Consider the following 24,905-nt stretch of genomic DNA (forward strand, 5'->3'; position numbering starts at 1 on the left):
AAACAACCATATATCAATGCAAAGCTTATCTATTCAGCTTTCAGATTATGTATAATCTCAATTTCAGAAAATTGACACTTACAGTATGTGTTTTGTTGTCCTGGGTCACACATTGTTTTTTTATTAATGCTTATAGAACAAAGTACAGAACAATACAAATACAAAAAGGGTCAGGGGTGTACAAAACACAAAATATAAATAAGACAAACATATATATGTGCAAATATATGTATATATTGCATATGTGAATATGCTACTTTGTAAATATTATCAAAAGATTAATAACATAAGGTTCCTTCTTGCTTCAATTCAAAAATCCAAAAATAACATGTTGGTATTCTAAGTGGACATTTTGCAATAAGTTGTGAATTTGGAGATCTCGTACCATATTTTCTTTGAGAATTGACAATTCCAAAAAATATGCGGCACTGTTTCTGGCTATGACACTGAAAATGAACAGTTTTGATGTATATTCTGTCTAAAGTTGGAAAGAAAATGTTTGACAGGGTAAAATATATACAGAATTTTAAATGAGACCGCTTGGAATTTGTTTGTAATAAAAAAAATGTTAGGCAATGACCAAACCTTCCAATTTAAACCTCTGATGAACCCAGAGCAATAAGAGATTATGTAGGGTTTACTGACTATGAGTGATTGAAATAAGGAATGTATGGCCTTATTTTGATGAGAAGAAAAACATATTTTCCCACATAGTGTATCTTTAGGGTGTAACAAAAAGATATTTTCTAAATATGAGAAACTTTTACATAGTGAGATAATATAGGGGAATAGCAGCAAAGACCATTGCAAATTCTTTATGGGATACCGGAAAATTAAAATGTGAAGTCATTAAGTAACCCTGGTGATTCAATACCTGTTTTAAACCAATTTTTTAAGAACAAGCCTTTATATTTACAGTATATTACAATTGTTCCAAATATTACATTCATGTAGGAAGACGTTGTGTTTGTAGATTAATTTCCAAGCTTGTTTGTGAAAGAGTGAAAGTTTAATTGGAAGTTTCTCTGCTTTATAGTCACACATCAGCAAGAAAGGAAGACCACCCGTCTGCTCAAAACTGCTTTAGAGACTATATTCAAACTGAGGAGTAATTGTTTAGAAAACACTTTAGAAATTTAATTTTGATGGTATTCCTTAATGTAGAGAAGTCTAGTCTAGACCACCATCTTTGAATGAATTATCTATTACAGACTTTTTAATATAATGCACTCGACTTTTCTATAAGACCGTAAATCATTATTTGATCGATTATCTTGTTTATTTTATTATCTGTGTGCAAAGAGGCAGCTATGCATGTCAGCCTAGAAACACCGGCCAATAAGACATCCTGGGTCACGCATATTACAATGAGTTTTACCGGCCTCTAGTGGACGGACATAAATCTTCCCTGAGTTTTCTTGTTGAACCTCGTGGTCTCTTCTTCCTGAAGGACTGAGGTCGGGTTTAGATGATAACAGATTAAATTATGCATGAACTCTACTTTGTCGTGAGATAACCATGTCCATTATGACCATAGCTCGAGGAAGTCTCTCTTTGTGATAGATGTCACTTACTGTCACTCCTTCAAAAAGTTACTCACACGCTTGAAGACATTGCCATGAAAACCGATACGCCGTTTCTTCTCAAGCTCAACCCAGGTCAAGTGATCACGTAAAAGTACGGTAATTCTACCTGAGGCTGTTTCTAAATCAGAAAGAGGAGGAGACAAACGAGGCGAGGCGAAATGTACGTCTTCAGGACGCTTTTGAGGAGTTCAAGGGCCACAGCGTGCTGTTTCCATAGAGACACACACAGAAAGTGACCCGCGCTTGGAAACTATGCTGAACGAAACTTTAGTTTTAACACACTGCTGATTTCAGACATCGACTAAAGGTAAAAGAATTTGATTATTGTTTAACATTAGTGTTATAAAACGTGTGGATTACTGTACAGATATAGTCATGAGGTTGCTAAAACAAATCTGTAAAGTGCAACGTGGGAACAGACCCAAGGTAGAAAATTGGGACTACTGATAATCGAAATAGTTCACACGTGATCCTTTAAATCATTCTAATATCCCGATTTGGTTTTCAGTCATTATATATTGGTGTTAATAGCAAACTATTTTGTGGAAATGATAGCACATTTTTATAAAATGTCTTACCATAATCAATGCAATTTTTTATTAGGCCTATGTTATATGGGTTGACGTTAACAGTTTGTGGAAATCATGATCGATTCATCATGATTGATTTAAAATAACTACATTTCTTTTAATTAAATATTTCGTAAGATTAATGTCTTTGATTTTTATATTTTAAGTATTTTAATATGTATTATTGGGCATTAAATGGGTTTTGAATAATTCAATCCATACTTTTTGAACAAAAATCTGTATTTTAAACATTGTCATACAAATAACAAAGGCTTAATTTTTTTCAGTTTAACAAAAAACAAAAACAAAAATACATCAAGAATAATATATAGGCATGGGCCAGTATAAGAATCTGAAGGTATGATAACCTTATGATTTCTGCTTTAAAATAAGTTCTTTTTAAATGTCTGGGTGAAAAACAACTATTTTCCCCCCACTGAACACAATATATTTGATTTTAAGAAACATTTAAAATATTTTGGACCAATAGCTTTTTATGTAGGTTCCTTTTCTGCTGGAGATACTGTTGCCCTAAAAAACTAAATAAAATAGATAAAGCGTACTCATACCTTAGGGATGGTATAACAGAAAACTTTGGCAGATTTTCAAACTTTCCAAACCAAGGTAAACCTTGAAACTGGTTATCGCCCCATGCCTAATAATATACACTCAAAAAAATTCTAAAATAACAGGTGAATTGAATAAGCTAAATTGGCCGTAGTGTATGAGTGTGGATGCAGTGTATAGGTGTTTCCCAGTGATGAGTTGCAGCTGGAAGGGCATCCGCTGCATAAAACATATGCTGGATAAGTTGGCGGTTCATTCCACTGTGACACCCCTGATGAATAAAGGGACTAAGGTGAAAAGAAAATGAATGAATGAACAATAACATATTTGTCTAATCTACATACTTTAAATGTCCATTAGTTCAACAAAAGTCACCATCTAGACTCTCCAGAAAGTCACAGATCACTTTCCAAATAGACCAAAATATATGAATTTTGTTTTTCAAAATCTTTTTTAAGGCAAGACAAGAGGTCATCCTCATTATCCACTGGGATACACCAGGACTGTCTTCTTTTTTCCAAGACGCAATTACATGTTTAGCTTCCAACAAACATAAAATTAACAGCAATCTTACATGTTTGGTCACATTAACATTTAATGGACAAATATGCAATATACACCAGTTGGGATCAAGAGGAATTACTTTACCAATGATTTGACTTAAAATATTCAGTATTTTAGCTCAAAAACAACAGACTTTAGTACACTCCCTCATACAATGAAATAAAGCTCCTTTCTCTTGTTTACATTACAGCTTGCATCAGGGATATTTGGGTTAAAATGATGCAACTTAATTGGTTATATACGGTCTACTAAGCCATTTATATTGAAGCAATCTAAAATGAGTGCTTGTTGTACGAGTTTGGGCTCTTAGAGAAGCTTCTTGCTCAGTTATATCAGCCTGCAAGTCAGATTGCCAAGCTTGAATTTTGATTTTGATTTGTCCACCAACTGTTTATATAAAACAGATACCTGGCCTCTACCTTTTAAACAATTAAGTGTAATATTTTCCAAAATAGAAAGAGGGCGTTCAGCCAAATGGTGAATTCAATCTATACTTGCTGAAAAACAACAAAATAAATAGTAATTAATTTTTAAAAAATATAAAATTAAAATAAATATCACCCAAACCTTTGAATTACAGTATATCACTGGTTGCAAACCCCCCCCCCCCCCAAAAATAAATAAACAAATAAAACAGTACAGCTGTCCAACATTGACAATAGGAGTTTTCTTGAGTGCCAAATCATACTGAAGGATTTCTGAATGGTCACTAACACTGCAGAATAGAGTACTGATTCTGAAAACTCATCACAGGGATACATTTACACCCCTTAACTGTCACCGTCCCACCACCTGATATTACTGAGCAACATTTATTTATTAATTTGCAACAAGGATACTCATCAGAGTCGTAAAGCATTACTTTGCTACAGCAATCCACATGTGAAGTTTTTAGATATTTTTTAGAGGCTAAGTTCAAATCAAATGCCACCAAACTCCAAACTACTTTAGAATTGTATGTTTACTTTACAAACATTGTCAAAAGTATGAAAAAAATACAGTTCATATTCCTCAAAACATAGGGGGCACCGTTGTATGGTCATCAATGTAAACTGAATTGTGGTGGTCATGTTTGGTACTGCAGCCAAACAAAATCTTACTGAAAGCTAATTTTTTAAGGTATCAAGTTCAAATTTGGAATATAATTTGTTCAGAAATGTATGTTTCAATTTTAGACTAAAATATGCTTTGCAAAATGGAAATTTGATGTATTATAATGTTTACATTTATTTAATATTTTCATGAATAAAAAGACAATATTTTATTTTATTTAACTCTTTCAGCTACAATCTGACATCTACCATCTTGAAAATGAGAAGTTTGACATTGACATTCAATTGACATTGAAGTTGAACATGATATTTTCACGTCTATGTTCAAAAAGAGGGGGCGACCGTTAAGAGGTTAAATAATATTTTTAATATATATAATATTTTAAAATATTGCTGTTGTTCTGTATTTTTCATAAAATACGGTAAATGCTGCCTTGAGCATACAAGACTTCTTTCAAAGCCATGTTCTACCCTAATTAAATTCTCAACTGAATACAATCACCTCAAAAAAGCTCAACATACGAATGGTACAATAAATTTGACATATTTCTAGGTTCAAAATGTCATGCAGACAGGCCAAAGGAAGGCTTCAAGTCTTGCAGATCTATCGGCTGCTTCAGTGCATCCAGGATGGAGATAAGACGTACATAGAGAAACTAATCAGCATGGGTGCTGACGACCTTATCAATCTGACCGAGCCGCGTGACGGGAATGGGGTCCTGCACTTGGCGTCAGTGACCAACAAACCCGACATGCTGGAGTTTCTCGTTGATCAAGGTGCCTGTCCAGATGTGCAGGATAGGAGTGGACGGACACCACTGATGTTGGCCGCAGAACTTGGATTTGATGGCATCGTGTCTCTTCTGGCCAAGAAGAACGCAGACATGAAACTTGTAGATACAGAAGGGAAAGGTAATGTTTTATTTTTAATTTAATATAATGTTTAAAGGGACAGTATGTAGAATTAGGGCGATATGGCAAAAATGCAATCTCGATAATTATTTTCCATATTGAACGATAATGATATATATTTCGAAATGAGTTGTTAATGCTTCCAGATTTAAAAGAGTACCCAAACAATGACTGAAGCCTCAAATTAGAGGGTCCATCAAATGACATTTTCGGTAGCCGAAAATTCAGTTCATCTCTTATATTAACACATGTCTAGATTCCCATTGCTGCACATTTCAGCTGTGTGATTAGCTCTTAGATCAATAAATTTGATCATAAATTTTATCGCAATTCAATGTAATATTGTTTATCAGCCCAGTTCTATGTGGAATACACAAACATTTGTGTGACCAGTGATCATTAAGGGAACTGCAGATAGCAACATATGGCTTGTCCTCACACTTTTCTTTCATTTCATGTGCCATATAATGAAAGAAAGGCTCTCAGGAGTGCCCATAAACATATTTTTTTATTTTCCTTGCAAGAACATCCCCTTTAACAGCTACTTTTTTCCTACTACAAAAATATGCGTGCAACTGTAACATGGCAAATTAACAGTGGCAAATTAAATAATATGCAAACATCAATGTACTGTTTTATTTATCAATGTACAATACCTCCCAAAATCATATTTCTAGGGTTAAATATTAACTCGAATTCCAGTATTCAAAACCTAAGTAGCAATTAAGGCTTTTTCACACCAAGGATAAGTATATATTTAACAGAACTGTCTTATAAATTGTTCTGAATTAAAAAGAATAGTAGAGTAATGCCATGATAACAGCGCAGAAAAAACAATCACTCTATTTCCAGCTGATGAATGATAAAAACATTGACAGATGCTTTTTTTAAAATTTAATTATCATTCTTAGTGTGAACAGACTTTTATCCTTCATAAGACAGTTTAAAGTCCACATGAACAGAAAGCTACAACCATTTTTCCCCGTATTGTGAGGCAGTTGCTAGAGAGTTCGAATATTAAATGAGAAAACAGTGGGCCTGGCTTGTTTTTTTTACTGCGAGCTGATTGGATGTAGTAAAGTAGACATTTCATTAGGATTAGGGCTGTTCACACAGTCTTGAGCCTAACATACGTAGCCTAAGATAGACGTAATTTAAGCATTCAACTGAAAACAAACAGGAAAATCATTTTGAGATTTTAATATTACAGGACAAGAGCAAACATTTTTTTTCTTAATGACACGCACAGATGAATTGTTCACCTCAAAACTAGCAATAGGAGCTAACAAAATCATATTGTTAGTTTTGAATTGATTTGTACTTTAAGGGCATCCACATTGTCGACAGAGATCCTCAGCGGCTGGCAGCATCCTGCCATTTTGGAGATTTACTGTATGCAGTCTATCTAATTACAGATGAGGGCACGACCAGTAAAACTAGTGTGTAAACTGATCCAAGTAATCTGTACTCTGGCTTCTCTGCCAGGCGTCCTTTTCTACTGCCTCCACCCCACCAAAAGACATATGCGCTGCCTCCAGGTGGTCCTTAATGGCAATGCAGATGTCAACAATGTTTCAGAAACTGGTATACCAGTGTTCCTGCTAGCCTGTGAACAAGCTCAGGACTGTGAAGAAATGTGCATCAGCATACTAAAGAGAGGAGCAGACCCCAATGCTACAAATCAGGTATGCACATTTGGTGTCATTAAAAAATGGTGTATTTGAATCCTTGTTTGAATTCAAACTTATGACCTTCTGAAAGAGTATCACCCATGTAATACCAAACCACTTATAAGTATGTGCCGATATTTTATAAATCACTATATTGTAATAATGAACATGCACAATATTGATAATGTGAGGACTTCAAAATACAGTGAATAATCATTTATTATTTAAACGTCTAGTGTGTTTTTTGAGAGTATTAACGTTGTATTTGCAGTACTGGCCATAACAACGTCAAGTGCTTATAGATTTAATTGGTTAACTTAATAATTCAAACATTTTCACCATTTAATCAGGTCTACTACATGCTGAAATATTGATTGAAAATTCTGTGACTATTTATATAGTATACCTAATCCGCTTGTTAAGTTGTGACGTATCGGTAGGCCCAGACAGAATCTGCGGACGTTTTTTGCTATTTCTGCAATTTCTGAAATTTGGTAAAAATCTGAGGATTTCTGCAGAATTATTTTGAGATTATCATAACTAAAACCTTAATATGTGAAATAACAAATAATATCTTTTAAACTTTTATTTAATGTTTAAAATGCAAATCTAATTAAATTCACTTTATTTGGTAAACAAAGCAAGTCTCATATAATATCTCTACTAAAATATTACTGTACAAACTGCATTGTAAATAAATCAGATGAACATTTTCATATTAGTCAATAATACTACTGTAATCAATTTAAAAACTGAATAAATATAGATTTACACACATTTACTTAGGTAAATAAACAGAATTAATGTTGGGCTAAAAATCTGCGGAATTCTGTGGAAAATCTGCGGATTTCTGTGCGCGCAGATTCTGTGTGGGCCTACGTATCGGTGACATATGGAATACTGTTTCCGGGTCCAAGCCGCTACTCATTTGAATTGAGAAAATATTTGTTTTTAGTCACTTTTTAGTCCTATCACACATTAAAATGAATTATATATAAAATCATGGTGTAAACAACAGTCTCTGGACTTGCTGCATAACAAATACCAACATTTTCAAAATGTATAAAAAATGAATCACTTCCTGGCCATCGGATATTAGGCATGGATATATATATTCTAATTTTCAAAAGTATTGCATCCCTTTGAAAACGTTTATTGTTACCATTTGATGAGTCTCCCCATTCAGTTTGATAGAGCGCTTGGAAGCAGACTGAACTAAACTCAAGATGAATACTACAAAAGCTTTAGTAATCTTAGATTATGTTAATGCATTAGTGAATGCCTAATAACGCATCAAAATTGCAGTTGTAATGAAGTCTTAATCGTTTTTTTTTTTATGTACCTAATAACTTATAAGATTCAGTTGTATTTTGCACTAATATTAACATAGTAACTGTAATAAATCAGGCTTTTTCATACTGTTGATATTCATTAACTAACACTTACAAATGTGATCTTTTTATAAAGTGTTACCGGTTGTACTTTATCATCCTTTTTCAATTTAATTTGGATGAAACTAGGGTTGGGCAATGCCAACCAATTTGACATTGTACGATGTCTAATGTGAAACATTGCGATGAACGATGGCATCGTCGTCGTAGGCGGCGGTGAAATAATTACTTATGAATAATTAATTAACTCATAACAAATTAATTATTTGTAGCCTACCGTTTCAACCACCTGACCCACATGGTCTTTGTTTTATCCATAAACAAATCATAATTAACTAAAAGATTTTTTAAAGAAGTTACACACAAATTACACCCTGTCAATCACTTTTTCCGCTGGACTTTAGCATGAATAGGCAGAGTGATCTGTGTCGTTATAATGCCGTCAACAAACTTGGTTGGTAAAAAAAAGGTGCACAACCAACAGGAACCAACCAACAGCATCTGAGGTTTTCGCTAAAATTACTAAGTACAAGCGTGAAAGCAAAAGATTGAAGCTGTGTACTGATGCTGTGACACATTACCTGATAGATTCAAAAGACAGAAGAGTCGTCACATAGAGACAAGATGAATTAAATATCATGTTTAACAACTATAGTGAGACGCGATCCAGTGGTAAATTCTTGATAAACAGTTTGATGTGCACTGCTCTCTGGGGTTTTGAGCTTAAAGCACCCGCTGACTGCTGGAGCTCAGAAGTGTGCATATGCTAGAACGCATGACAGAGTGTGTGTGTGTGTGGTCACGTGATGTGCGATTTCAGCGGTATAGTGTGGAAAGAGGGCTTCTCAGAAATGCTAGATGAAACACCAGTGTGGACGTGGATCGTTTTTGTTCTAAAATGACATTTTAAAACTAAGACGTGTTGGTGTAAGCGAGGCCTGAGTGTGAATTTTTCACGAGCGGGTTGCTGCTGCGATGGGGGTGGGGCAGAGGATCGCGATGCCAGCTCAGCATCGTGATGTCTATCAGCCATCGGCAATGGACGATAGCATCGTCTATCGACCCAACCCTATTTTAAAAATTTGTTTACTATGAAGATTCATTTACAATTCATAATTTCATCATACAATTTACACTCATCCTTATTTTTCTGATCTCCTCCATATCACCTCTCATTCCCACTCCCTTAGATCCTCCTCCATCCACCTCTCTGTCCCCTCTGCCTGTGTCAGCACAATAGGGAGCAGAGCGACTGAAAACTCTGGAATTCTCTTCCTCCTGACATCCACAGCATTGGCTCTCTCCCTCTGTTCAAATCCAGACTTAAAACTCATCTGTTCCAAATAAAATACTCTTTATAACCGCATTACTACATTTTGTATTTTGTTTGTGTATTTTATAATCTTCTCTATTTTTATACTGTAGGTTTATTGTTTTTTATACATGTTAAAGTAATCTTTTTAGCAGCTTAAGTCCATATCATACATATCGTAATAATTAGCGCAATTAATCGCAACAAAAGAAATCTGATATCGTAATAAGCCTACATATGAGTAAGGGTATCACACTGACTATACTGAGTAGCTTTACCCTTCTTTGTGTACAATATAACAGGAAACAGGTCGAACAGCTCTGATGGAGGCGGCCAGAGCAGGAGCATTAGATCTAGTGAGAGCAATCCTCAAGAAAGGAGGAAACGTTAATGCTCTGGACAAGAAGCGATTCCACGCAGCTCACTTTGCAGCTGAAAAAGGCTTCTTTGAAGTAATGACCCTCCTGCTTTCTTTTTTCTGTCTTCTTTTGTCTATAATCCATTGCAATTCTCCCAGTGATCATTGATCAATGCTTTAAACTTCTGGTATTTTCCAGATCATTAAGGTGCTGTCTGCATATAGAGCAGATGTTGGAGTGGTAACAACAGAGGGCGATTCACCTCTGCATTTTGCTGCCTCTGGTGGATACACAGATTGTTGCAGATTTCTAGCTCAAAGAGGTAAATGAATATCTCTTACAGAATCAGTATGTTGTTTTCACATGACGTCATTGATGATGCGCAAAATTCAGATGGAGGACAGGAAGTGCTTCTTCTACATAGGAATCGCTATCAGAACATCAAAATGTTTCTGTTTTATGTTGTTTATAATTGTTTAAATCGGCCAAAATAAAAAATGCAGAACAGATTTTATAGACTTCCCTTTTTGAGTAAAACCTTTTGGGAGAAAGCTGAAGAAACTGGCTGAAAATCTGAGGAAAGTGTGGCATGTGCGTTTTGGTGAAATAAACAATCGTAACGTTAACATCTATATGCACAGCAGTGGTGAATGTTTGTTGTGGTTAAGTTCATCTACTGAACAAAAAAGAAATGCAACCTTTGCACCAAAACTAATTGATTATTAATGTGGAACTCTTTTCCCACTTACAAAAAAATAATAAGAATAATGTAGACTCTGCGTCCACGCTTTTGTATGCTTTCATTTGTTATATTGTGATGTCCAGAATATATCCACATGGGGAAAATATATAATAATTTATAATAAACATGGTTTTTGAACCACATAGTAAAGTGTATAATGTGTACAACTCTTTGTTAATGAATTCTAAAGAATACCGTATCATAGTAAACAGATAATCTGTAATAAATACTGTAATGTTAGTGTAAACTGGGGTGCATTGAGAGAGAGGCGTAGAAAACTGAAGCCTGTTGAATAATTTGTTTATTACTACAGTTGTGTCAGCAACAATATAATTACTACGACAGTAAATTCAATAATCTATAGTATGCTTCCAAACACTATAGTATTTACTATTTTTTCATGTAACGTAATAGCTAATACCGTATCTACCTGCTCGATGACAAATATATTTTAGTTCAGTAGAAAACTCGACCCTCTTCATGATATAAGGATCATATAATGGAAAATATGCGTTTTTTTCTATTTATATCTTCTTTGAAATATGCTATAAATCGCAAAGATACAGACTTTTCTCTTTGTGTCCCATTCAGTTTTTTACTACCTGCCCTCCATATGAATTTCATGCATCACCAGAACCATGTGATTGAAAACAACCTATAAATTTGATATGAAGTCTACTTGTGAAGTACTATAGTACTGTACAAATGGCAGTTTGCATTTCAATATTAAACAACTCACTAGCTGAAAACTGTAAAGTAGTTGATTAGAATTGAATTTTATGATATTACTACTGTCTGTTTTGTGTATTCATTCATTTTTATAAGGAATGCTTGAAGAGTGGTCACTGGAAAAAGTTTAACTTTATGTGTCACGCTTTATTTTGATGGTCCGTTTGTTGAATTTAAGTTACATTGCAACTAATTCTCATTAGATCATAAGTAGACTGTTAGGTTGGGGTTAGGGTTAGTGTAAGTTGACATGTACTTGCAAAGTTTCTTATAGTGAGTTAAATACCTGTTAAATGTCTGTATCAACAGATATAAAGCAGACAGTCTCACATTGTTCCATTCTGCTTTCTCAATCTGAGTAGTCCAGCAAAAGTCAGTATATACAATATATTTATCTTTTTATATTTATTCTTTAATGCACGGGTCTCAAACTCAATTCCTGGAGGGCCACAGCTCTGCACAGTTTTGCTCCAACGGTAATAAAACACAGCTGATCCAACTAGTCAAGGTGTTCAAAAGAGTCTTGAACACCTTGATAAATTGCATCAGCTATGTTGGATTAGGATTGGAGCAAAACTTTGCAGAGCTGTGACCTTCCAGGAATTGAGTTTGTGACCCATGCTTTCATACATGATTAGTGACTGTTCAACAGTAATGTTAGAATAATAATATTTCTTAATATTTCATATTTGTATTTGAAAATAGTACGAAAAATTATTCGAATTTTTTTTTCGCAAATCATAATAGTGAATTTTATATATTTATCAAAAAACTCAAAATAATTACTTACATTGTGCAGCCCTACCATAAAAGCAATATTCAGTACAAGCTGAACTGAAATAAACTAGCTGAAATAAAATAAATCTGAAATATAATATTTTATCCTTTTAATACTTCATATGTTAATACTAATATTTCTACTTCAGGGTGCAATCCCAAATTAAAGAACCAAGAAGGCCTGCTTCCCCGTCAGATTGCTAAGGACTGTGGGCACAAGGCCACTGTAAAAGAGCTTAAGAAGGCTGAACGGCTGCATGGAAAGTCCTCAAAAGGAGGCACGAATGGGCCATGGGCTCTGATGCTTCATGACTGGTCTCATGAAAATGAGAATGAACTGAGAAGTGCTTTCGAGTCTGCAACAGATGGCTTCATCGGATTAGAGTTTGTGCCCAAGGGGACATTTGTGTCTGTTTTGAAGGAACTTCACGCTCCTCTAGATGATGTTCAAATTCACATTCTTCTGCTTGCTCTTGATAAGAGAAGAGAGGGCTTTATAAATATAAACGACTTCTTAAGAGGTCTTAAATATCTTCCAAAGACGTATGTTATGGCTTCCTATGGGCCGAAGAAGAAGAAGGCAGCTAAGGCAGGAAAGACCAAAAAGAGTAAGTTCAACCTTCCATTGCCCATCTGTACTGTCCCACAAGATCTCATTCATCGGCGGGATGATGGAGGGCCACCTCATTTTATGATTGAAAGTTGGCAGCATGCTACAGACACCCAAAGATACGACCGGGACCATCGACCGGGACATCCTATTGAAGATGACACGGCATGGTACATCGATGAGCCAGAAAAGATTTACAGAAATTTGAACCACTGCGTTAAAACTGGAGATATTGAGTCTCTTAGGTTGGCACTCAGCCAAAAGGTTCCTGTAGATGTGAAAGATCGCTTCTACAAGACACCACTTATGGCTGCATGTGCAAGTGGGAACTATGAAATGGCGAAGTTTCTCCTCGATAATGGGTAAGACTTAGCATCTGTAATCACTGAAATAAAGAGACAGCACAGCCAATGACAATTCTCTATTCATTTGCTTACACTCATGTCATTCTAAACCTGTATTGGGGTGTGCAACATTTATCGTTTATAATACTGTAGTTGTTTTAACAATGTGCAGGCTAACCTTATGTCACATTTTGCAAGACTGCCACTTTTCTGAATACCAGCATGTGAGTACAATTGCAAATGTGATATTGATTTTACTGTATATTGAACAGTAAATCAACAAGCAAGAATTTAATATTAGAAGTATTTTTTTTCTGTTTCGCAACAAAAATTGTTCCAAACAAAGCTGGAGCAGAACATGTTCGTGTTTACGGTCTACACTGCGGTATTAAGTTTTTAAATCATTCATCTTATTTCGAGATTCAATGATCTGTTCATTTAGACTGTCACTTGCTTCATTCTGAAAATGAACCAGTCAAAACAAATCATTTCAATGAATTATTCAATGAATTAGTCATTAGAACAGTGACGTGCTGCCACCTACTGGCAGTTTTAGTGTCACTGTCATCATTAACAGCACAGAGGACAATCAGACATTCAGGACAATCAATTGACGAATCATCCAAAATCTTGAGATTATTTTTTTGTCAGTTCTGCACACCTTGTTTCGTTTTCTGCAGAACATATTTGAAGAATGTTGATAATGCAGGACTATCAGTTGTCATTGACTATATGGAAAAAAAATGACAATGGAACTCAATTAGAACCAAAGTGGTTTAGTTACCAACATTCTTCAAAATATCTTCTTCCTTGCTCCACAGAAGAAAGTACATAATACAGGTTTGGAAATATATACTGTAAGGGTAGTAAATGACTATTATTTTTTTATTTAAAGAGGTGATTCACTACAATATGATATTTTAAACTTTAGCTGATGTGTAATGTAGCTGTGTGAACATAAACAACATCTCTGAATGTAATATGCTCAAAGTTCAATGCAAAGGGAGACATTGGCTTTTACAGAGTTAGCTTAGCAAAGCCTACAGTGAACAAAGTTTGGGGACTACAAAAAAATACATCCGGACTAGTGAGATCACAAGGGTTTCCAACAATGCGTATTCACCACGCACACACCCTGTGCAGCGATGGGGAAAAGCTAAAATGCTGTCCAAACACTGCTATTACCACACGCTATTTTGTTCCGTTTCTGTGTTTGGGCTTCCAATGGACACGACACAAAAACAGAAATGCTTACAGTTTAATTTTAATAATGATCCAGAGAATTATAAAAAATTATATATAGCTAGCATTTGACAAAGGACAGCTTCCAGAATCTCGTTAACAGTATGTTGTAGCGAAATGTTAACAGTATGCTGTAGCGAGGATGTAAACAAGGATGTAAACAATGGGAAATGCTGTTTGGCATTGCTAACAATTTAGCTTCAAATTCATATTTATTAGTTAAACCGCAAGTCTTTAAACACCCAGTCTTCAGCAGCGCTGCAGTGTCTCTTTTTGCGGACACTTTCAGTGTCTCTCTATGCGGCCGCTTTCCGTGCGTTCTACATCTCAAATAACAAACTCACAAAAGATATGTGAACGTTTCATAATATTTACACAAGCTTATTCTGAATATATGTGAAAGACACTTGTCAGAATTTATTTTAGAGAGCAGGCGTGAGGTTCAGCTGTGTGCTCTTCATTTTCTGTCTGATACAGGCAAACTGATACGGCTGTTACACAGCACAAAAAGCATGTGCTTGTAAGGGCATGACGTGGAGCCAATTCGCGCATCACAGCACATCATGTTAGCTGACCAATCAGAGCCTCTTGAGGGCGGGCCTTCAAAGTAACTAGGAAATATGACAGTGTTTTCGTGTTAGCTGAGTATCTGTATATAATGAAAGTAGGATATATAAAAAAAAACGTGATTTTCTACAAGTGAAACATGAGCACACATTGCTTTGCATCTTATGAACAGAACCAAGAATCTGGGACCACCACTTTAAAGGAATAAATGTTTACAGTACATGTGCATATGTCCATGATTAATAAAAAAATTTTAACGAATTGATAACCTCTTCACAGGGCTGATGTAAATGCATGCGATCAGTTCAAATGGACACCTCTGCACCACGCCTGTCATGCAGGACAGCTGGACATCATACAGCTGCTCCTAGAGGCAGGAGCTGCGGTGGACCGGCCCTCCCTGAATGGAGCCACTCCCCTAATGAGAGCCATTGAGAGCTGTAGGCCGTCCTGTGTGGAGTACCTCATCAAAGCTGGTGCAAAGGTCAATGCAGTAAATAAGATAGGTACAGCCCACCTTCTTGCAAAAAACGATGATAATACTACAGTTGAAGTCAGAATTATTAGCCCCCCATTTGAATTTATTTTTCTTTTTTAAATATTTCCCAAATAATGTTTAACAGAGCAAGGACATGTTCACAGTGTGTCTGATAATATTTTTTTCTGGAGAAAGTCTTATTTGTTTTATTTCAGCTAGAACAAAAGCAGCTTTTTGTTTTTTAAAAAACATTTTACGGTCAAAATTATTAGCCCCCTTAAGATATATATTTTTTTAAGATAGTCTAAAAAACAAACCATCATTATACAGTAACTTGCCTAATTACCCTAACCTGCCTAGTTTACCTAATTAACCTAATTAAGCCTTTAAATGTCACTTTAATCTGTATAGAAGTGTCTTGAAAAATATCTAGTCAAATATTATTTACTGTCATCATGGCAAAGATAAAATAAATCAGTTATTAGAAATGAGTTACTAAAACTTGCCTTTAGAAATCTGTTGAAAAAAATCTTCTCTCCGTTAAACAGAAATTGGGGAAAAAAATAAACAGGGGGGCTAATAATTCTGACTTCAACTGTACATCAACATGTCAATATCGTAAGTCTATTTCGTAAGCATCTCAGTACAGACTTTACGTCATTTCCACAATGCCACCTCATCTTTTGAACAACCTGATTTACAGCACATTAAATCTCTGAGATTGATCAACTTTTGGCTCCGCTGTCATTAGAGTCAGGAACTTTCAATCCTTTAATTGCAGAGCAGAACTGTTTGGACGTCGCCCACGCTTATGCAGACTTCAGAGTGGTGGATTTGCTCCAGGCTAAGATTAATGCGCAACCCAGAGCTAAGGACAACAAGAAGCCACAGCCAGTCAAAATCCACCGTAAACCAACACCGGCCTCAACGCCTGGCTCTATCAAAGAAAAGGTACAACACATAGTGCATGTGATTTGACATGTACAAAAAACATCCCATAGAGTTAATCTTTAAAAGAAATATTAATATGAACATCTAAAACACTGCAAGTATAACTGTGTTTTGCAAAAACAGACACAGGGTGTATGGTGTCAGGGCTCAGAGAGGTGTTTATTAAATGTAAAATTCAAACATAAAATGCCCAAAAAAGTGATATATGTGGTAACATTGAAGAGTCTAAAAATCTGGTGCTTAGGAATCACAATAAAAATGTAGTGTTTGTTCAGGATGGGAGCAGGTAAGGGGGCCGGACATGCTCTTCCCACTCTGGTCTAGAGCACATGGAGCGTTAGCTTTGACACAGATGCTCAGAGATCATTAGGAATGCACAAGTAACAGCAAATGATTCAAATCATGTTTTATTTTCAATGTATGAAGTACTGCCATTGGGGAAACGATACAGATTTCCTTTGGAAAAAATGTAATTGTTATACAATAAGAAGTCATTTATACCAGTGTCCATTAGCATTTTAAATGGTAAACTACCTTAAAGGGCACCTATGGTGAAAAATCTACTTTTCAAGCTGTTAGGACAGAAACGTGTGTAAGTTGTCATTTTGCTGTCTTTTTTAATCTAGGCCTTTTTAAACCAGTAGGCAGCTTAATGTAATGTCCATGGCGTGATTTATGCACTTGATATATGCACTAGTTTTATATTGGTTATGTGGTGGATGTTGTGCTCTTTCTCGCTCTCCTTAACATGCTTAAATAATGACAATATAAAAGCTTTTTTATTCCTTGTGTATGAGATTTAAAGTTTGGGACTGCTGAAGTCTGTTCCGAAATGAAAGTGTCAGAGTTGACGTCATACTCTACTGATTTCAATGACGTGCGACTCGCATTGACAGGTGCAAATCCCATCTACCTGCTTACACTGCAGACACGAGGGCACAGATCAGATTCATATCAGATACATTTCCACATAAGAACAAAGCCTGAATCTGATTTGAGTAAATCGGAATCCATGGGATTTTTTCTTGCTTACACGTACATGGGCCATATCCGATCTGTGCCACATGGGAGAAAAAAATGTGCTGTTTGAGTCCAAGATAAATTTCCTGAAAGGACAATAAAGAATGACTCAACTCATCTTCCTTGGACCATTGCATATGACTGGATTAGCAGCCTGATATGCTAGCTGCTCCCGTTCTTGACCCACAAGAACATAAATCTGTTTATCATAATTTCAGTTTCATGCCAAATTTACCAACAATATATATATATATATATATATATATATATATATATATATATATATATATATATATATATATATATATATATATATATATTATTTTTTTTTTTTTTTTTTTTTTTTTCACAAAATTGTCTGAAGTTGACTTGAAAGAAATGCTATTTCCCTTTTCACATATTTTATGCTGACATGTATGGTGTAGATGCAGATTGATACAGTTGCAAACATTTTTGATCATATAAATGTGCTATTTACATATTCTGCAAGCAAAGGCATTTTAATAATAGGTGATTGATTAGCTATATTCAGAATTTACATTATTTTACCACACTAGAGTGTGAGTGAACATGTGAAATTTGGTTGGATGATCCTGCAAAAAGGGGCGGGATTTAAAAAGATGGTGCAACACTTACAAAACGGGCGATCGCTCCATATTTTACATTTCTGTACGGATAGGTCAGGTTTTGATTGGTCTCACAAATTTATTTGACGCAAATTTTCAAGTCAGATTTGCAAACTGAGCTTGCATTTCCAGTCTGTCACATCTGCATATGTATGAACGGAACGGTGTTGTGATGAGAAATGCAGCCCTGCCGTAAAATGCACCCCCTCATTAGACTTTCATTAGTATTCTCAGTCTACATTTTAAAAAAGACAAAGGCCAAAATTGATTAAAACGTAGGCTAATATGATTATTATTTTGATGAATCAAGCAAGGACAAGAAGTGAAATGCATTTTATAACTGGGTTAACTATTAAAATAAAAATAAAAATATTGACTGTAGTATAGACTGATGTAATGAGCCTGTTTTTAAAATTAGGCATTTTGGTGGGTTTTAAACAAACGAAAAACATAAAATTGTTGTAGTTTTCAACTAAACCACACATTAAACAATTCACTTTAATTAATCTAATCAGTATTGTATTTAAATTAAATTATTTATTTATTTAAATTTATATCTTCTGTAAGGTAAGGGTTCCATTATTTTTTTTTCATTAATTTAAGTTAATATATTCAGATTTCAGAGGGGGGGGGGGGGGGGGGTTATGGACGGGTGCTCAAGTAATGAAAGAAAATCTCATTTGCTCAAGTAATAAAAGAAAAACTCAACACAATGGTGTTATAAAGACTTCAGAAAAAGGAAAAAAAATGTGTGAGACTGGTGACGGTAGCCAGAGGCCAGAATAACATCAAATTTACTGTCCATTTATTGTCCTGTCCCATAAGTGCTGCATTAGAAACACCTCACAAAAGCGGTAATTCGTTTTTTGTAATTTGAAGCGAAGACGATATAATACATTCATAAATGCATAGAAATGTTCATACATTTTTCAAAAATCTAAATATTAAAAACTTTTAAGGATTTAAGACGCTGATGACCATTAAACATGTCATTTCAAATCTAATATCGATTCATAATAAGATCTGTGATCAAAATCATCTCCCCGGAAAATTGAGGTGACACAGCAAATGAAACCCAAGTAAAGAGTAAGTAAATGAGTTCAAGCGTGTCACATTACGCCCCAACAAGGCATGGGCGGCTTTGTAACTCTGTAAGCGTGCTCAGGGAAACCCCACTAAACCTTTGTTGAAAGTCACACCATTGTCAATGTGTCATCGCGTCCGCTGTGTCTTGATTATAGTGTTGGCGCTTTATCTTCACAGCAGGGCACCGTTCCCACTCCTACAGCCTCCTCAAACTCAGCAGTCAAGAAAGCAATGAAGAAAGACAGTGTTATCGTGCACAGCACTCAGATCACCAGCGGAAAGCTCAACAAATTGGACATCAGTTTTGTGCCAAGAACGGTAAGCTGGACACCACTCACAGTTGTACGCACAGAGAAATGTCAGCTACGTGTGTGGGGGCACAGAAGGCCTCATGCACTTACAATAACAAGTGTTTGCATTCAAAATCAGGTGCACGTGCACATACATTCTTCTTACTTTCTACTCCTAAATAATCTGAATTGGTCTACATGCAAAATCTGGTGCACATGCACATACATTCTTTTTACTTACTTTCTACTCCGAAATAATCTAGGATGCGTTTCCCAAAACCATTGTTAACGAACTAAGGTCACAAGTTCTGCCGTTACAAACATAGTTTGTTGATTTGGCATTTTCCAAATTAATTGTTCCAACGAACATTCGCAAACTGTGTCGCAAACTTGTATGTTTGCAACTACACCTCTGGAAGTGTAGTTAGAAACATAGTTCCTGGCTGTGTTTTATTCCCACTTATCTCCCGTATGCCCTATTCAGAACATTCTAACATTTAAACTTGGTATTATTGATTTTAAAAAAGCATAAAAGTCATCACTCCTAGGTTTAATTTGCTTTCAAAGTATTTTTACAAATCAGTTTTGGTGATCTTCATGTTTACAATTGCGCTCCCTTCGTAGTGCATTTTGAAAACATTGGTGTCCTTTTGAACGCAGCTGTGGCTCAAGACGAAAGCTATAGGTGACCTGTTATTTAAAAGCGGAATTTATGTTACATCTCCAAAGCTTGTGAAAACAAAAAACATAGCATACGTTAATACTTTTAATTTATAGTAGGTTATTTATTAAGTATCTGTACTGTATATGACATGGGCCTGTTGGTTAGAACATTTCTGCAGTGGTTTACATGTCAAATTGTAAAAGTAGACTTTAAAAAAAAAAAAAATAAATAAACAAATCCTACTTTATAATAATAATAATAATCATAATGATCATCATCATCATTAATCTTATTAATATTCTTATTAAAGTAGTATTTTCTTCATTTCCTAATAAATAATAAATATAAAATTTTATTTCTTAATAAATTGCCTAATTGTTTATTTATTTATATGATTTATATATGATATTAGAACACATGTTAGCTTTTGTAAGTGATTTTATGTTTTAGAATAGAATATGTAATGTTCTCAATAATAATTGTAAAGGAAACATAAGCCCTATATGTGCCATATACATATATTTCAATTAATATGGAAAACGAGTGCATGTTTTTACCAAGACTAATATTGGAAGTTTTTTTTAAATGCCTGTGCATGTAAAACAATATAGTTTGCACAAAAAATTATGCGCTTCTCCTTTAAAGAAGTTGTTAATTCACCCTGTATAGAACGTTATTACAGACGTTTTACGTAACTAATGTGGTTCAAACAATGGATCTGCGACAGAGTTTGGGAAACACTCGTCACTACATTGCTCTTTTCCCAAACGATGCATCACACTATTATAGTTCAGCCGTGAGTTATGTCAGTGTTTGGCAAACGCACCCCTGGATTGGTCTACATAATTAAGTCTCCAAAAAAGGCAAGAGTAAATCTTCTCTTCAAATGTAAACACGGTTTGCATTAAAACGTGCAGAAAGAGTTGACTAGGCATGCTATTGTGAGTATCTGTTGCAATACATTGATTATCTTTTATATACTCACTCACTTTTCTTTGGCTTATTACCTGCTTTATCAGGGGTTGCCACAGCAGAATGAACCACCAGTTACTCTGTAAAACACTGTCTTGTTTTACACAGCCGATGCCTTTACTGATCCAACCCGGCACTGAGAGTATGCTAACTCTTAAATACCCTGTGCTGGGAAACACCCATTATTAACTACAGCTAATTTAGTTTACTCAATTCACTTACACTCCATGTCTTTGGACTGGAAACTCACACAAGTAACTGAGCGACCATATCTTTTATATACGGTAGGCAAAATTTACAAGTCTATATATTTTTCTCAGAGTTTTCTTGTAGGTGTTAATTATTTAATTGCAGAATTATAAAATGTAGTATTCAAAACATATACTGTCTTTGGAATGATATATAATCAAATCTATTTTTACACAAACATGTTTTCACACACTATTAATTTTAAAAAATGTGATGTGGTTGCAGGTTTGCTTTCAGTGGATTATTTTGTCTTTTTTCTGTGTTCCTGTATTTGTTGCAGAATTGGCAAAACCATCTGACGACTAGAGATCTGATGGACAGGATGGCAAAGAGGAGGCAACGTTTCAGTTTTGAGGTGGACTTTGATGACTTTAAGATGCCTTTCAATAAAAACATTCAGAAGAAATCCATGGAGTTTGAGCTTACTGACTAACAGGTGAGCTCCATGTCTTTTCTAAAACTGAAAAAGTGTAGAAATATCAATGAGTGTGTTACATGCCTGGGGGTGTTGCTCTGTTGTTTCCGCTTCCCCTTTCTGTTTTTATTTGCTGTCTGCTGTTCTTCTGAAATCTAGGTGTTCCGATTGGCTTGTGGAGTTCTCACGAGTGGACCAATCAGAAGAGGATGGGGGACATTTAAGCGCTCCAGTGATGACTCAGACCAGATTAGGGGGGGATCCTTGTCTCTTGTCGCTCCTGTGTCTTTCTGTGTGACGATTGTGCCTGTCTTGTTCTCTGGTTCGCTTTAAGTGTTTTTTTAGGGGGTTTTAACCTTTAATGGATAGAATAGTGCAGAGAATTGACAGGAAATAGTTGGGAGCAGAGAGAGGGGAAGGGTCGGCAAAGGACTTCCAACCGGGAATCGAACTCGGGTCGCCGTGAGCACCATGGTGCTATATGTCAGCGCACTAAACCACTAGGCTATTCGCGCTGACCTTTAAGTGTTTTTTGAATTGTATATCTGTTCAGAATGTCCCATACCAAACCTGCTTAAATCTACTAAAAGGGAAGTGAAAGTGAAGTACGTCACGTGACTTAAATTTTTACACACACGTAGTTGATTCTCTGTTAATCCACTAGGTCAGAAGCGGGTGCTACTCTTTGTATGTTTGTTCCAGTTAGTGCAGTTTAGTAAGGGGCGTGTGATGCCGAAGATGTTTTTTTTCTATTTTCTCTTTTGTTATTTAGAGGTGGGGGGAGGGATTAGTTAGTGGGTGTTTAATTAGTTATTTTCATTGATTTGGCACCGCTTATCATCCCTCTATCAGGTTTGTTTCGATTAATTTGTTTACTTCATTTTGCATTTATTGTACACATTTGTAATTATACTTTGGGTGATTTAAATATTCTTTTTCTTTATCGGTGTTGTAAATAAAGCGAACCACTTTTTTGCCATGTCGTTGTCTGTGTCGATTCATAGCAGCTAACGTCTCAGGGGACTTTTTTAAATATTGGGTTGTCGTACTTATGTAAAGCCCTTTTTCATCCTCCGAGCCACACGGGGCGTAACAGGGTGCAAAAGCAATAACTATTATTTTAAGGGATTTGCCTGGACACCATAGAAGAGAAGTATTACATTGTAGCTTGTGCTTTTACCAAAGTCCCTTTAGGGCAGGTCATTTCTTTGAAACGCCTTGCCATCTTTGAAACGCCTCTCGGGCAGTATGCTCAGGCATTCTGTCTGAATGGGGAAACATCAAATTCTCTAAAACGCTTTGCCAAGCTTACGATTACATTACATATTTGGAATCACCAATAAAATTAAACAACAACCAACTCATAACTTTCATTTCTAAACGACCAAATCAAACAAAATCGGCATATTTTCAGGTTGCCCGAGCTAATGTGCATGCGCACTCAAAAGGAACGAGATCACGACACCAACCTCATTTATGGCCATTCAACACAATATCATCCTCTGGATAATGATCATCAGATCGCGATGCTCTTCTGAAGTAATCCACAACTTGGTCTTGATAGCGAGTCTTCTGCAGAAATGAAAGTGAGTCTTTGTTACAAGTTTGTGGGCGTTTTAATAATTGCTGTCATGTGACGTGCATTCGACAGGAGGGACTGTACCTCACATTCATTTCATACAGATTACAAAACGAGAAAACTTTTGTTTCAAGTATAATTGGTTCATTTAAAAATAAAGTTTTCAAGCTTTATTTGAACATATTTCTCATGTCTGTGAAGCAAGCATTCGCTGAGATTCCAGTGTATTTGTTGATCACCAAACTGTTGTAAAAGCAGACGTCTGGTCTGAGCTTCTCTGATATTAATCGATTATTGGCTCCTGTACTAGTAGGTGGGGCTTCATTCGCCATATTGACCATTACACTTTTCCCCATTCAAACTATACAAGTGACACGTCTTGTGTATTCTAGAGTCTTTGCTTTATTGATGTGTATTTGAAGAGTTTAGATGCAAAAACCTCTCAATTTTACTTTTTCTTCTAAAATTTTTATTCGACTCTTGTGTGGAGTCTCAGAAACTTTACCTTTATAGTCACAAATAAGTTATTTTCATTGCCTTTAAAGTAAAATACTTCAACATAAACATATTCACAAATCCTCTCTCGTTGCCTCATAGGATATTAAAGTGTCCAGAGAACATACATTTCAGTATCTCATCCTAAGTAGCTGGTCATCCAGGTACTTTTAGCCTATACTATATTTGTACATACTACTCAACTCACATACTGTTGATTGCCTTTTAAGTAGCATAAAAATAGGCACGTTCAGATGCAGGAAGAAAAACAAGGACCTTTTCCATCTTATCACCAGGCCCTGGCCTTCTTTCAACCTTCCTTACCATAATAACATCATATTTAGCATTAGGCATCTGTAGTTTTGGTACCTTTCTAATATACTGTTTGTTTGATGATGTAGTGACTTAGGGATTAATAGCGCACGTCTCACGGCTGTTTCTCTGTCGTCTCAGAGAGGGAGGTACGGTAAGTAAGATTGATTATGCGTTTAGGAGAGGCAGGGGATGAGAGCTGCTGCCTACGTGCTGGCATGCAGTTAGTCTCCTCCATATCTCAGCGTCTGTCGGCTGTGCTGAGTACAGGCCTTTCACCACAGGCAGCGCTGCGCAAAACCCCTCATGTTGTTTTATCTCAGAAAACCAAGCTCTTCTATCTGCAGGCTTTAACTAGAATCGGATACAGTAACTGCTGATTAGCCACGTCTGACTTAGTTACAGAGGAAATGAGTGCATTAAAACTGTCTGCTAATGTAAGCTGTTCGTATTTTCTACACTAAGACAGCAATGGCCTTGGAGTAGATTCTAGATTCTTTCTGGTATAAGTAAACCATAGACTGTAAGTAAACGCGCCACTCTTGTATTTTTTTATTGCGATGTTCCACCTTTTCACCAACAGATGGCGCTATAGTGTTTAATTTACACCGTGTTTTGGATGGTTGTTCTAAGATCCTTTGGGACTCTTGCCTCAGCACAGTGCTGCAAAATGGCAGCCAAGACAATTGTGATTGTTTAGAGTTGTATTTAGAGCTTAGTTAATAATCTATGTAGTTGAAGTTTTAGTCAACATCTGCATTTATGGATTTTATGC

The 24,905-nt window shown here is 35.7% G+C and overlaps 1 protein-coding gene across 1 annotated transcript; it reads left to right on the top strand.

Annotated features, from left to right (window-relative positions):
- Positions 1–1,758: 1,758 nt before the first annotated feature.
- ankef1a (ankyrin repeat and EF-hand domain containing 1a) lies at positions 1,759–22,657 on the top strand. Its single transcript, XM_056481138.1, has 11 exons — positions 1,759–1,893; positions 4,892–5,250; positions 6,736–6,935; positions 9,926–10,075; positions 10,181–10,304; positions 12,380–13,202; positions 15,273–15,499; positions 16,253–16,422; positions 19,332–19,472; positions 21,610–21,765; positions 21,904–22,657. Exons 2-10 carry the CDS (start codon positions 4,899–4,901, stop codon positions 21,760–21,762), a joined length of 2,340 nt encoding a protein of 779 aa, XP_056337113.1. The 5' UTR covers positions 1,759–1,893; positions 4,892–4,898; the 3' UTR covers positions 21,763–21,765; positions 21,904–22,657.
- The last annotated feature ends 2,248 nt before the right edge of the window (positions 22,658–24,905 follow it).

This window comes from Danio aesculapii, chromosome 20 (assembly GCF_903798145.1).
Source record: "Danio aesculapii chromosome 20, fDanAes4.1, whole genome shotgun sequence".
NCBI classification, from domain to species: Eukaryota; Metazoa; Chordata; class Actinopteri; order Cypriniformes; family Danionidae; genus Danio; species Danio aesculapii.

Excerpts from the sequence above, each read along its gene's own strand:
- ankef1a (XM_056481138.1), top strand. The coding sequence starts at position 4,899 with ATGTCATGCAGACAGGCCAAAGGAAGGCTTCAAGTCTTGCAGATCTAT. Across the intron at positions 5,251-6,735 it reads TGTAGATACAGAAGGGAAAG|GCGTCCTTTTCTACTGCCTC; the intron begins GTAATGTTTTAT and ends CTTCTCTGCCAG. Across the intron at positions 10,305-12,379 it reads CAGATTTCTAGCTCAAAGAG|GGTGCAATCCCAAATTAAAG; the intron begins GTAAATGAATAT and ends TTTCTACTTCAG.